Source organism: Protomyctophum parallelum (genome assembly GCF_964188405.1).
Source record: "Protomyctophum parallelum genome assembly, chromosome: 10".
Classification (NCBI taxonomy): Eukaryota; Metazoa; Chordata; class Actinopteri; order Myctophiformes; family Myctophidae; genus Protomyctophum; species Protomyctophum parallelum.
In genome coordinates this window covers 13,196,206-13,210,354 of record NC_139704.1, presented here as the reverse complement: position 1 = coordinate 13,210,354, position 14,149 = coordinate 13,196,206, and the positions used below count along the sequence as shown (strand labels likewise).

General features: G+C 46.3%; 1 protein-coding gene across 2 annotated transcripts in view; it reads right to left on the bottom strand.

Moving 5' to 3' along the window:
- col21a1 (collagen, type XXI, alpha 1) overlaps positions 1-14,149 on the bottom strand; it is a 57,126-nt gene that overhangs the window by 36,236 nt on the left and 6,741 nt on the right. For both annotated transcript variants that reach the window (XR_014569869.1, XM_083775332.1), the window contains exons 6-8: positions 11,424-11,597; positions 1,865-1,942; positions 93-176 (exon numbers count right to left, since the gene is read on the bottom strand). Coding sequence is in view for 1 of the 2 variants with exons in the window: in XM_083775332.1 (XP_083631458.1) it covers positions 93-176; positions 1,865-1,942; positions 11,424-11,597 (336 nt within the window). In the remaining variant the exon portion in view is untranslated. The remainder of the gene's footprint in view (positions 1-92; positions 177-1,864; positions 1,943-11,423; positions 11,598-14,149) is intronic.

Below are 14,149 nucleotides of genomic sequence, written 5' to 3'. Positions count from 1 at the left end.
CCCTTGAAAATATAAAGGTTTAGAATCACAGCTGAAAATCTTAAGAAACCGATCGTTCCAGATCTTAAGAAATACTATCTTTCAAAGCTGACCTTCAAGCCTGGAAGTCCAGGAGGCCCAGGAGGACAAGCACAGGGTTCTGGAGTTGGTTCCGTGTAGTCTGGACTATTGGAGCACTGCAATGAACCAAATAATATAAATGATTATAGCCAACAGTAGACCGACTGCGCATGGTGTGCAATGAGTGTAGCTTGAGCCAAAAAAGAAACGTACATTAAAGTGGTTATTTCACAATAGCAATATAAATCACTTCTATCGTGCCATAAACTGCAGTCATGCTGCTGCCATAATTCTATTGTTCATTTGAAAGTATGAACCACTTTGAGGCGTGACAGTCAAGGGATGAAAGCTGTGAAATATAAATAATGTTTGGTAGTGGTACATATAAATTTATGTTCAAATCAGAGTGATATTAATGGCCCTTCAAGGGACTGCTCTAGTGATGAAGGCATTAGCCAAACACAATAGGCCACTGCTTTGCAGGAAGATGACAAAATATAGTAATATAGATTACAACAATATGCTATTGGTCGATAATGGTGATGTACAGTACTGTATATTAGGGCTGTGAATCTTTGGGTGTCCCAAGATTCTATTCCGATTCTTGGGGTCAATTCGATTCAACTCTATTCTCAATCCAAAAACTATATATTTTTTAATTCTAAAGCATTTTTTTTCCAGATTCAAGTCTATTCAAAAATGATTCTCGATTCAATACTACAATACAATACAGTTGTGCTGATCTGAAGTGACTAGGTAGTACTGACTAGTGACTACAGTAACTTGAAAATGACTGAAAACGTGATGTTTACTGTGATTAGAGTAAGCTTACATTTCATATTACAAAAAACTGTAACTGTAAGCAGCAAAAAAAGAAGAAAGAAATCGATTTTTGGAAATTATGAATCAATTTTGAATCGTTCATAGCGGGAATCGCTTTTTTTTTACACCCCTACTGTATATAAACCAGTAAGACGCCCTGAGGGTGAGTTCAGCAACCTCACCCTTGCATCCGCCTGGGTGACGGGTGGCAGACGGAAGACTGCTGGGCGAGTGCTGGCGCTTTGGCATGGGGGGGTCAGATCAACATATGGAATGAATTCTGTACTGGCCATATATGGAGCGTGTCTTGAGAGTACAGGGTTTGATGAGGTCAGATCAACATTATAACATATGGAATCATGGATGATAATAATAATAATGGATTGAAATTTTTTATAGCGCTTTGCTATGCTGTCAGAACAGGAAGGATCAACATATGGAATGTCAGAACAGGTCAGCTCCATATATGGAGATCTATGGGTTTGAGGTTTGAGGTCAGATGTAGAGTTGCTGGCCTGCTCCATATATGCAGAAATGGAGATCTAAGGGTCTCCATGATGTCACAAGATGCCACGAGGCGTGATCATATATGGAGGCGTGTGTGACTAAGTAACTAACAGGATTCAGGTTTTCATAGTAAATGCGACCTACAGTCGCAAAAATAGAAATATAGAATAGAATAGAAATAGAATAGAATAGAAAAATAGAATGAAGAATGATACAATGAAAGTCAAATCAGCAATATGTGGTGGTGTTTGGTCATGGATAGTGCTTGGTTATTGTGTTAGGGTAGTGCATTCAGAAAACTGTAGAATTTATAGTTAGTTTCACGCCGGTGTTGCATGCCATTAAATGACAGATCTACAAGCTCATAACACATTGCATTTGCATCGCTACGTATGGTGAGCTTATATTTCTGGCACGTGACACCAACGCACACTCCCAGTCACTTACAACAAATACATCTGGTAATTGTACTCACCACTCCAGGAATTTCACATGCAGACTCGCGTTCATTCTGCTCTGGGTCACAGTAGATACGGAGTTTCTGGATTTCAAACTAATTCAAATCACAAATTGAAAATCATGGTTAAATGATGGTTCAATGTGGCACATACATACATACATACCGTACATACATACATACATACATACATACATACATACCCTATTTTGGACTCATTTTAAATATATGAAGGTATTGCGGGCAGGGATTTTTACCAAAAAGCCCCCCCTTTTAAAATACATACACACATACATACCTACATACATACATTTCAGAAGTTTTAGCAGTTTTTAAGGACCCACTTTTAGGCCAGTGCACCAGAGCAAACTCTTGCCTATTTTTAAACCCTACCCATTTTAACCAAATACATACATACATACATACATACATACATACATACATACATACATACATATACATACATACATACATATACATCTGTCTTCCCATAACCCTACTACACGCCCCCATCACCCTGTACCTAACAGCCAGCCCCCCCTTGGTCACCCTCCCGATGAAGCCACCAGGCAGACAGCCAAACTGTATTTAAAAATAATCCAAGCTGTACACCATGGAGAGGTGGCTGACAGGGCGCTCCGGACAGGTTCCTTCCCTGTTGGGACGATGAGACAGGTGAACAAACTCACCACCTTCATCAAGCCCGCCTGCCCCACTGAGACCACCACCACGCAGGTGGCCCACAACACACATAACTGGATGAACACAAACATGCATATATTACAAACACACTACACAGACACCATAGACACATGCACTCACACCAGACATACACCCACATAACCCTATGGCCTATACCATTGCCATAGGGTGGGCACATAAACGATACACCCAGAGACTGACTAATGCAACCCTAACCCGGGTTAGCAACATACTACAGATACAGACACCCACACAACACACACAGCCAACCACACAACACACACAACACACACAGCCAACCACACAACACACACAACACACACAGCCAACCACACAACACACACAACACACACAGCCAACCACACAACACACACAACACACACAGCCAACCAAACGACACACACAGCCAACCACACAACACACACAACACAGACAGCCAACACAACACACACAACACAGACAACATACACAGACACAACTCAATACACAGCAACATTTCACACATACAAACCGTTACAACATACATACACGAGCGAATACATACACAGCAACACACACCGCCCCCCCTCCACCTCACTCGAGACCTCCCAATAGCTCTGCTAGTGCTCGGCCTGGCCTGCTCCCACACCCTAGGACCCCAGCCCAAGTGTTCCCCCTCCTCTAGGCAGGAACACTTCCCCACCAGCCTTACTCCCAACGCCTTCCATCCCACCCCTTCTCACCATCCCTATAACCAGGCGGCCTACCATTTCACCCCTCCTCATAACCCCCACAGACCAGCGACCCGTCATCCCTAGTGCCCCCCGCCCACCACCCAGACCCATTTGCTCTCTGTCCCTGGGGAGACGTCCAGAGGCCTTTGCTCTGGCGCCCCCCCCAGCCACAGAGAGTAAAACCCCTTAGGACCAGCTCCCGGTTGCCCCCCACAATCCCCCTCCCCCTGTCCCGGAGGACTCAACACTGCCTGTCTCCTCTGCACCCGGACCCCCTAACGGGGTTCGGGAGGTGGAGGCTGCGGGCAGCTCACCCTATCCCCTTCCTTCTGCCTCCTCAACACCCAAGACTACCCACACGACCACTGGAACCTCCCCCCGTTTCCAACCCAGAGAGTGTTCGACTTGTGAGGAGTCCACAGCCCCAAGTCCACTCCAACCCATCTCACCAGTCCTTCCCACCACACCCACCACTCCCCAGCACACCCCAGCACCATTCAATGAGTTAAACTCCATTTCCCTTTCCCCCACAGGAGGCGCCGGTGTGAAGCGCGGGATCGGTACCCTAAGATCCCGGGTAATGATGAGTAGGCCACTACACGGGAACAACCGTGACCAAACAGGCCCCTCTGAACCCTCTCAGAACCACCCGATCCCGCAGCCTCTCACTACTGGCGCCTCACAGCCCCCTCCATCCCCAGGACTTCCCTGCATACCCACATATCACAAGGCCAGGCCAAAGAGAAAGGTGCTGGACTGGAACATTGTGGTCCGAAAGCCGGTGGCCATCTTGGGGCACACTGATCTACAGATAGACAGCTACCCTGGGGCGACCTTTAACCACCTGACCAAGGTTTTGGAAAAGGCAGAGGTTCACCCCAGGGTAGAAGAAGTCATTCTCTCGGTGGGCATCAACTGCAAGGACAATGACACAGACCAGACCTCCTATAGGCAGCTAAATGGGATGCACAAGGAGGCACAACTGACTTTTCCGAACGCCACCATCCATATTCCCCTCATCAACTTCTCCCAGTTCCTAACAGCCAAACAGAAAAAGAACCTCACACTCATGAATCAGTACATCTCAACACACTTCCCATACATCCCACCAGTTGACCCCGACCAGTTTCACACAGAACCCGACAACATACACTGGACACACACCACAGCAGTCAAAATATTTAACCATTGGTGCACACATTAAAATTTTCTCTGAACAGGAGCCGAAACCTGGATTCCTGCCCTACCTCTCCTCTTCCTCTGGTACCTGCCTTGTTCCCAACAGGCTCCCCTCCTCCTCCTCCTCCTCCTCCTCCTTCTCCTCCCCCCTTCCCCCCTCTCCCACACCGCCCACCACCATTCTTCTCCCCTCTTCCTCTCAACGTCCAACAGCCATTCAGTCCCTCCGACCAGCACCTGACCCCCACTCCAATGTGTTGAACCTGTCCTGGTCCGTCCGTCTCACGGCCGCAGAGGCCCAGTTGCTGGAGAGGGGTCTCGCCTACATTCCTCGACCCACAGGGACAGATTGGGAAGCACTTCGAAGGGACACACACAGATACCATAAGAGACTTAAATGAATAGACTTTTTCCAAAACACACAGACAGACGGACATACACCTTTTGTCCTGCCCTCCACCTGGGAGCCAAAACTCTCCCAGGTGGACGGCAGGATACGAGACCTCATACAGCTAGATAACCATACACTTAATCAGTACCACCCATCACCAGACAGACCTGACCACCTGACCACAGACGAACGGAACAGCATCACAACACTGCGGAACAACACAAAAATAGTTATTAAACCAGCTGATAAAGGCTCAAAAATAGTAATTTTAGATCATTTCCAATACACATATGAAGCCAACAGACAACTATCCAACACAAGATACTACACTTACATAGCAGCCAGCATACAACCACAGACTCAGATCAAACTCAGACAAATCATTACAACACTTTATCACCAAAACTACATCACCTCCAAACAACGCGATTTCCTCTATGGCCCCGATAACCCCAGACCTAGGATATTCTATCTACTACCCAAAATCCACAAGGATCCACAGACTTGGACTATTCCCTTCGAGGTGCCTCCCGGCAGACCCATAGTGTCACATAGCATAGCACATAGCACAGTACATAGACCACTTCCTCAACCCCCTCTCCACCATACACGCCAGTTATTTAAGGGACACATATGATTTCTTAGAAAAGATCAAGCCCATAGCCGTGCCACCACACACATACATTTTCACCATAGACATTGACAGCCTTTACACTAACATACATACAGCCACTGGTTTACAGGCAGTTAGAAATCTTTTCCAGACACACCCGGACAACACCAGACCAGACAATGCCATTTTACAACTCTTAGAACTCAGTCTCAATTGCAATGATTTCACATTCAAACACTAGAGTGCACGGCTATGGGCAAGAAATTTGCACCCGCTTATGCTAACATATACATGAGTGAGGGGGAGAGAGAGGCCTTGGCAAAGTGTCCACTACAACCGACAATGTATTTCAGATTTTTAGATGACATCATAGGGCTCTGGCCACACACCTTACAACAGTTTGATACATTTCTACAGATTTTGAACACACACCATGCTTCCATAACCATCAAACACATAATTCATCCAACAGAGATCAACTTCCTGGACACCACCGTATTTTTTCATACAATAGATCCTACACATAAACGACTACTGACAAAAATATATTTTAAGGACACAGACACACACGCACTACTCCATAAACACAGCTACCACCCAAAGCACACCTTTGCAGGAATCATCAAATCACAAATCATTCGGTTTTTCAGGATTTCATCCAATAGGGAACATTTTAATCAGGCAACACACACACTCTTCACAGTCCTCCGAAGGAGAGGTTACAGCAAAAGATTCTTACGTACCATCAGGAGCAATGCCCTGGCCTCTCTCTCCCCCACCCAGTCACTCTCCACCAACACTCTGCCTCCTACCCCCTATTCTAACCCTAACCTCAATCCTAGCTTTCTTCCCCAGCCACCTCAGAGCATGCACCCGGATCAGAGGCCTCTCTCTAGCGCAGGGACAGGGACGGACCTGGACAGGGCCCACACATTACCCTCTCCTCTATGTCTTCCCTCCTCCAACTCTTCTTCTCCTACCATCCAGGCCATCGGCTCCTCTACCATTACAACACTACTCCCATTCATAACCACATTTTCACATACACTCCAACCACTACACCACAAATTTAAACAGAATTTCACTACTACACAACAATCCTACCCCCCATTACAAACACATCAGGTAATTTCTGCACTCAGAAGGAATAGGAACCTGGGAGACCTCCTTGTGCATTCCAAATTTTCCACCTTACCTCCCAAGCCCCCACAGCCACATACACTCCATTTCAAACCCCGCAAATTCATCAACAACCCCCATAGTCACACTTCCTCCCCCATCAGGAACCCCCTGTCTCTGACCACCCCCAATATAGTCTACATCATCACCTGCACACAATGTCATAAACACTACATAGGAGAAACCGGACACACACTAGAAACACGCCTCAAACAACACTTATCACATCCAACGAGCAGACATACACACAACTCTGTACAAACTGCAGGTTGAAAAGACCCTCAGCTCTGAACTCGGTAGAATCTGCACCTGGCTCGCTGATAACAAACTATCCTTACACCTGGGAAAAACTTAATCCATTCTCTTCGGATCAAATAGTAATCTCAGCAAGGCAGATGGCTTCTTGGTTAGAGTGGGTGACAACATTATCACACGAAAAGATGAAATTACCTACCTAGGTTCCATCCTGGAGGCCAATCTGTCCGGTGATAAAATGGCCACCAACATAATCAAAAAAGTAAATCAAAGAACAAGATTCCATTACAGGATCTCCTCACTGGTCAACAAAAACACCTTGAAGACCTTAACAGGAGCCCTCGTACAAGGTTTCTTTGACTATGCATCCACCTCTTGGTACCACAGCACCTCAAAGGCCCTTAAAACAAGGCTCCAGACCTCCCAAAACAAACTGGTCAGGCTCCTACTTGGCCTCACCCCCCGAACCCACCTCACCCCTGCCCACTTTGACAGGCTGGGATGGCTTAGGGTCGACGACAGAGTACAGCATCTTGCAATGGGTCTGGTCCACAAGATTTGATACACCACTAAGATACCCATGTACCTGTCTAAATACTTCCTTAATGTAAACGAAGTCCACACCCACAACACCAGAGGGAGTGGAACAAACCATGTACAACCCAGATTCGGCACAAACAAGGGACTAAATTATTTTCGCTCCTATGCCACCAAAATGTGGAACGCCCTACCAACAGTCATTAAGACATGTGAATCCCTTGACTCCTTCAAAACCGCTCTCAAAGGGCACCTACGGATGGCTGCAATTCGAAACTGGCCTCTGTAAAATCTGAATCCCCCCACCGCCCCCCCCCCCCCTTTCCCCTCACTGTATATGTATCTTTTCCCTTTTTGCTTCCTATATGATGAATTCCTGTTCTGTTCTTTAACTACATAGAAGTGTCTATTTGTATGTCTCTAAATGTTTTGATGAATTGAACAATGTGGACCCTGTTGTAAACAAGTGTAATGCTTAATTGGGTCGTCCACTCACAGTTAACAGTCTTTGTATTGAGTTTGTGCTTGAAATGTACTGTAATTCTACAAACTGTTAATAAATATTTCAATCAATCAATCAATCAAACACACACTTTCAATCCCATCCTATCGCTAACCTCATCATTTCAGGTCTGGAATGTGGAGTCCGATGGACCAGTGGACAGCGGAAACTCATGGAGCACAGACGGATTAAAAAATTACAAACTGTAACACCCACTGGTCTGGTTGAGTCATTATTATTAGGACATTTTACCAGTAGTAGTCAACGGTTGAGAAACAGTGGGATCTATACACATGGGATGCATAGCAAGTGTTAACTTACAAAAGCACTAATCTTAGCCCATATCCCCACCCAACACAATAGTGGTCCCCAGGTTGATTCTAAGTCAGGGTGGTGGTCCCTCGTTCACAATCAGTTGAAAACCCTTGTTTAGTTTAGTTTATTTGATCATCCTTCAGTTTCAAATACAATATTTAAAGACAATGAATGTAAGCCGTTATGAAAACAGAACAAAACCGAAAACATGAAGATGATCAAAAGGAGTAGGCAGAAGCTAAAAGCTTATAAATGCCTATCCTACTTACAGAACATGAAACGTAATACTCATTACATTAACTTGCTGAGTAATGTCATTTGGTTCACACATTTTTTTATGTTACCATAAATACAATAATATTAGTTAATTAATTATTAATAATGACAGCACTAATTACTTATCAAAAACCTGTACAAAAAAGTATCAGTTGATCATACAATAACGTCAACATCCACCATATACATAATTTCCCTATAGTATGCTGTATTTGGCCAAAAGGATTTGCTTGAGCAATTTAAAAAAAAATTAAAAGTCACTACTGTGTTTGACTTCCTCTGGTAGGGCATTCCAGATCTTAACCCCTCGGACAGAGATACACATACTCTTCCGAGTGGTCTTGGCACTGGGTTGTTGGAAATTTAAGTCTTCTCTTAACTCATACCCCCCTTCCCTATCCTTGAAGTATGACAAGATAGTTTTAGGAATTAGTCTATTTCTTACTTTATAAATAATAAGAGCTGTTTTATGTTCAACTAAATCAATAAACTTCAATGTATTTGACCTTAAAAACAGTTAATTAGTATGATCGTAATACCCTACCTTATGCACTAATCTTATGGCTCTCTTTTGTATGATGACAAGTGGCTGGAGGTTTCCTTTGTAATTATTTCCCCAGACCTCCACACAATAGGATAGATATGGTAATATTAGCGTATTGTATACGCGTATATAGCGTATTGTATATGGACTCTATTTAACCAATACACCATTATTTTGCTATGATTTAAAGAAAAAAAAACACAATGCCAGTCTAATAAAAGTATATGGCATAGTATTGTGATATGGCATAAGTGTAAAAATATAAAGATCGGATCGGGAAAGCTCAGTATCGGATCTGGAGCAAAACAACGTGATCGGGACATCCCTACCTGTGAAGGAAGTAAGATTACATAACTATTTATGTCAATATGGCTGCCATGAAAAGCCTGGCCAAGCTGGGGCATCCCTGCTGGGAGGTTAAATCTGACCTCTACGGCGGTGGGCACAAGGACGTCACCAGCTTTGAAGTATATTATGCAAGGGATAATATACGCCACGCCGGTAGTAATGCCAGACTCTGTCTAGCTCTAGTCTTCATCATTCTGAAGATGGCTAGGACCTATATCCATAGCCATGTCAACCAAAGTGCAGATCTTCAATACCAAAGTCAAATCCATCCTTCTCTACGGTTCAGAGACTAGACGCGGAGGATTGCAAAAAGGACATTGCAAAAGATCTAGACTTTCATTAACAGCTGTCTGAAGTGCAACCCTTTCAGGTGCCCAAACAAGAGAGAGACACTAGAAAAAGTGCCCCTCAGGGCACAGGTCTCCACCAAGCCAGGTCAGGTTGTGGCCTCCTGGTGGTGCTATAATAGGCCATGTGAAAAGGGTGGGATATTTTCTTCAGCCTAGTAATTGCACGCTGCGTTCATGATTTTTTGTTCAAAACGGGCCAATCCTGCAAACTTTTAAAGCCAATTATAGCCAATTAGACAGATCCGTCTAGAGCACATGACTATAGAGATACTGTTTGCGAGATTTTTGGAGTGTGTGTGCAAAGTTTGGCATCGACCGGGTTAACGGTGCCAGAGATTAGCTGGTAACGGACGGACACGCACACACACACACACACACACACACACACACACACACACACACACACACACACGCAGTGAAAAACATACTCTCTCCCCATGCCTTCGACCTGGTGGAGACAATGAGGAACTCTGGCTAAAAGGGAGTCAGGACTCAGGAGCAAGTGGATAAACAGATAAAGAGAAAGTGGGGATGGATCGGTCACACCCTGAGGAAACCGACAGCTAGTAACATGCCAGGCCTTGACTTGGAACCCTCAGTGGAAGCGGAAGAGAGGGCGGCCTAAGAACACCTGAAGGCGAGACACTGAGACGGAGCTGAAGAGACAGGGAACCAGTTGGAGAGAAGCAGAAAAAACAGCCCAAAACTGTGTTGGATGGAGAAGAGTCGTCCACAGTGAGCAACGGGCCTGTAGTGGTTGTCTACACACTCAGCAGTGACAGCCAAACACTTGGGGAATTGGCTTAATGGTTAAATAGAAAAAAGAAACCCAAATATGCTTTAGAATTTAGATGGTTCTAAAACAAGCCAAGAAAATGTATCCCTGCAGGCTGCAGCTTTCAATATACTCTGTTTCTATCGGGGTTTTTTTGGCAGCTTCTTGATTCATACAAGTCTATGGCCTATTTATGTAAAAATCTAGCTTTTACAAGTCCAGTTACCAAAAGCATTTTTTGTTTACAGTGTACATATTCCTATTCAATATTTGACATATCAAGACACATGGGTAGATACTAAAACTATCCTCCCTGTAGAAAAATACATATTCTATCAAATGTAAGAGCCTTGTGCTGCCTCCAAAATAACATAAACAAGCTGTAACATGTTGTGAACTAATAGATCGGCTATTTTGGCACACAACATATTTAGTCTAGTAGAAGTAAAATGTTTAGTAATTTTTTTTTAATTATATTATTTAATTACTATTTCTATCATTATTAACAGCTGCATTATTATACATTATTGTTGATTATATCGCCACTTTGGCCTAGGAACACTTCAGGACCAAGTATACAGCAAACCTATGAACATTATAAAAATATGACTATATGAGTTATTGAGCATCCAGACCAGAGTTCTTTGCACCGGAAGAAGGCTTCCAGAGCCAAATAAAGCAAAGCTTAAGACCTAGTGGTCAAATATGCTCCTGTATTGCCAAGGATTTCTTATTCTCTGAGCCAAGCATGTTTCAGACTAAACAGCTGTAAACGGCTTCCTAGAAACATGCTTCCACAGTGAGCTGGCACATGCACGAGTTGAATCACTATTAAGAAAAAATAAAAGAGAGAAAGAAATGCATGTCTGGAAATCACAATTATTGTTGATAACCTTACCGGTACTGTTGATTCTTTGTTGACATATTTTCCGACTTGTGTTTTTCCATTAACGAAGATGCCAACAGAGGGTTGCAGTGACAATGTTTCAACTTCCAGGTCATCCACATAGAGAGTGACGTCATCTTCAGTTACCAGCAGCCGTAGTTGGTGCCACTTCTCATCAAACAGTATCTTTTTAATGACAAAAGAATAGGAAATTTGTCATGAACCCAATAGCACACAATGGTGTTTAGAAATCTCAAGCTGACAGAGAAATACTGTAGTTATCCTTGTTATGATGAGGTGTACAGAGCGACACTGCAAGGAAATCGAACAAAAATCCTAACTACCCGGGAATCGTGCAGAGAGGAATTATTGCTTAGTAAAGTAGCAGGGATCACTGATTTAGAGAGTATGAAATTATTTGAACCGTATAAAGTGTGAACGTGTGAAAGCAAGATTGAGAATGTGCTGAAATCTGAAAGGGGGAAAATGTCCAGAGCTTGGGCAAAGGCTTTGGTTTGGCACAGCCTAACAGCGTTCATTATACATTCTTCTATTATATCATAATGGTGACTAGTATTGTGAGATATCCAACCCATATAAGGAAACAATTAAGAGCAGCCAGTCCGATATATGGTTGATTTCAGACAATGTAGTCCCCAAACTTTTTCCTGTGAGGGCCACATAACTTTTCCCTTCTCTGATGGGGGCCGGGGTCAGTTTGTAACAGAAAAAGTGTGACGATCGCAGGGGTGCCAACGTAAACATTTATTTTTTTCCAGAAAGCCACACATAACCAAATATTAATAACCAGTGCACGTACTGTGCATGCAGCACTACAGGGCTGCATAGTGCATGTACTGTACATGCAGCAGGTTTCCTGCACAATGTTGTTGGTATGGCGCTGCGCCATTCTTGAAATAAATCGCGCCATGCCAAGCTGTTTTTTTTTGAGGGGCCTAGTGAATCATGGTGTGTGTGATATGAAATGTCCAGTACCTCCCCAGTACCTCCCCAGTGTCTCCCCAGTGCCTCCCCAGTGTCCCCCTGAGTGTCTCCCCAGTGCCTCCCCAGTGTCTCCCCAGTGCCTCCCAGTGTCTCCCCAGTGTCCCCCTGAGTGTCTCCCCAGTGCCTCCCCAGTGTCTCCCCAGTGTCTCCCCAGTGCCTCCCCAGTGTCTCCCCAGTGTCTCCCCAGTGCCTCCCAGTGTCCCCCTGAGTGCCTCCCCAGTGTCTCCCCAGTGCCTCCCAGTGTCCCCCTGAGTGCCTCCCCAGTGCCTCCCTGAATGCCTCCCCAGTGTGCCCCCGAGTGCCTCCCCAGTGCCTCCCCAGTGTCTCCCCAGTGCCTCCCCAGTGTCTCCCCAGTGCCTCCCCAGTGTCCCCCTGAGTGTCTCCCCAGTGCCTCCCCAGTGCCTCCCAGTGTCCCCCTGAGTGCCTCCCCAGTGTCTCCCCAGTGCCTCCCCAGTGTCTCCCAGTGTCTCCCCAGTGCCTCCCAGTGTCCCCCTGAGTGCCTCCCCAGTGTCTCCCCAGTGCCTCCCTGAGTGCCTCCCCAGTGTCTCCCAGTGTCTCCCCAGTGCCTCCCAGTGTCCCCCTGAGTGCCTCCCCAGTGCCTCCCCAGTGTCTCCCCAGTGCCTCCCCAGTGTCTCCCCAGTGCCTCCCTGAGTGCCTCCCCAGTGTCTCCCCAGTGTCCCCTCAGTGTCTCCCCAGTGTCCCCCAGTGTCCCCCCAGTGCCTCCCCAGTGTCTCCAATAGCAATACAAGAGCAATAATACAAATTAATCTTAATTTATTATTCTAATTATTTGCTCTCATCCAGTGCTAATGAAAAATAAAAATAAAATCCTATATTTTGGTTATTAAAAAAAACAAAAACAAAAAACTTTTTATTTTTATTTTTTTGCTTGAGGCAGGCGGGCCACATAAAATGACATGGCGGGGGACCCCAAACACACACTGGGGGGACACTGGCTGGGGAGGACACTGGCTGGGGGCACTGGGGGGAATCACACTGGGGGGACACTGGCTGGGGAGGACACTGGCTGGGGGCACTGGGGGGAATCACACTGGGGGGACACTGGCTGGGGAGGACACTGGCTGGGGGCACTGGGGGGAATCACACTGGGGGGACACTGGCTGGGGAGGACACTGGCTGGGGGCACTGGGGGGAATCACACTGGGGGGACACTGGCTGGGGAGGACACTGGCTGGGGGCACTGGGGGGAATCACACTGGGGGGGCATCACACTGGGGAGGACACTGGCTGGGCATCACACTGGGGAGGACACTGGCTGGGGGAGCATCACACTGGGGAGGACACTGGCTGGGCATCACACTGGGGAGGACACTGGCTGGGGGGGCATCACACTGGGGAGGACACTGGCTGGGGGGGGGGCATCACACTGGGGAGGACACTGGCTGGGGGAGCATCACACTGGGGAGGACACTGGCTGGGCGGGGGGGCATCACACTGGGGAGGACACTGGCTGGGGGGGCATCACACTGGGGAGGACACTGGCTGGGGGGGCATCACACTGGGGAGGACACTGGCTGGAGAGGACACTGGCTGGGGGGCATCACACTGGGGAGGACACTGGCTGGGGGGGCATCACACTGGAGAGGACACTGGCTGGGGGGCATCACACTGGGGAGGACACTGGCTGGGGGGCATCACACTGGAGAGGACACTGGCTGGGGGGCATCACACTGGGGAGGACACTGGCTGGGGGGGCATCACACTGGGGAGGA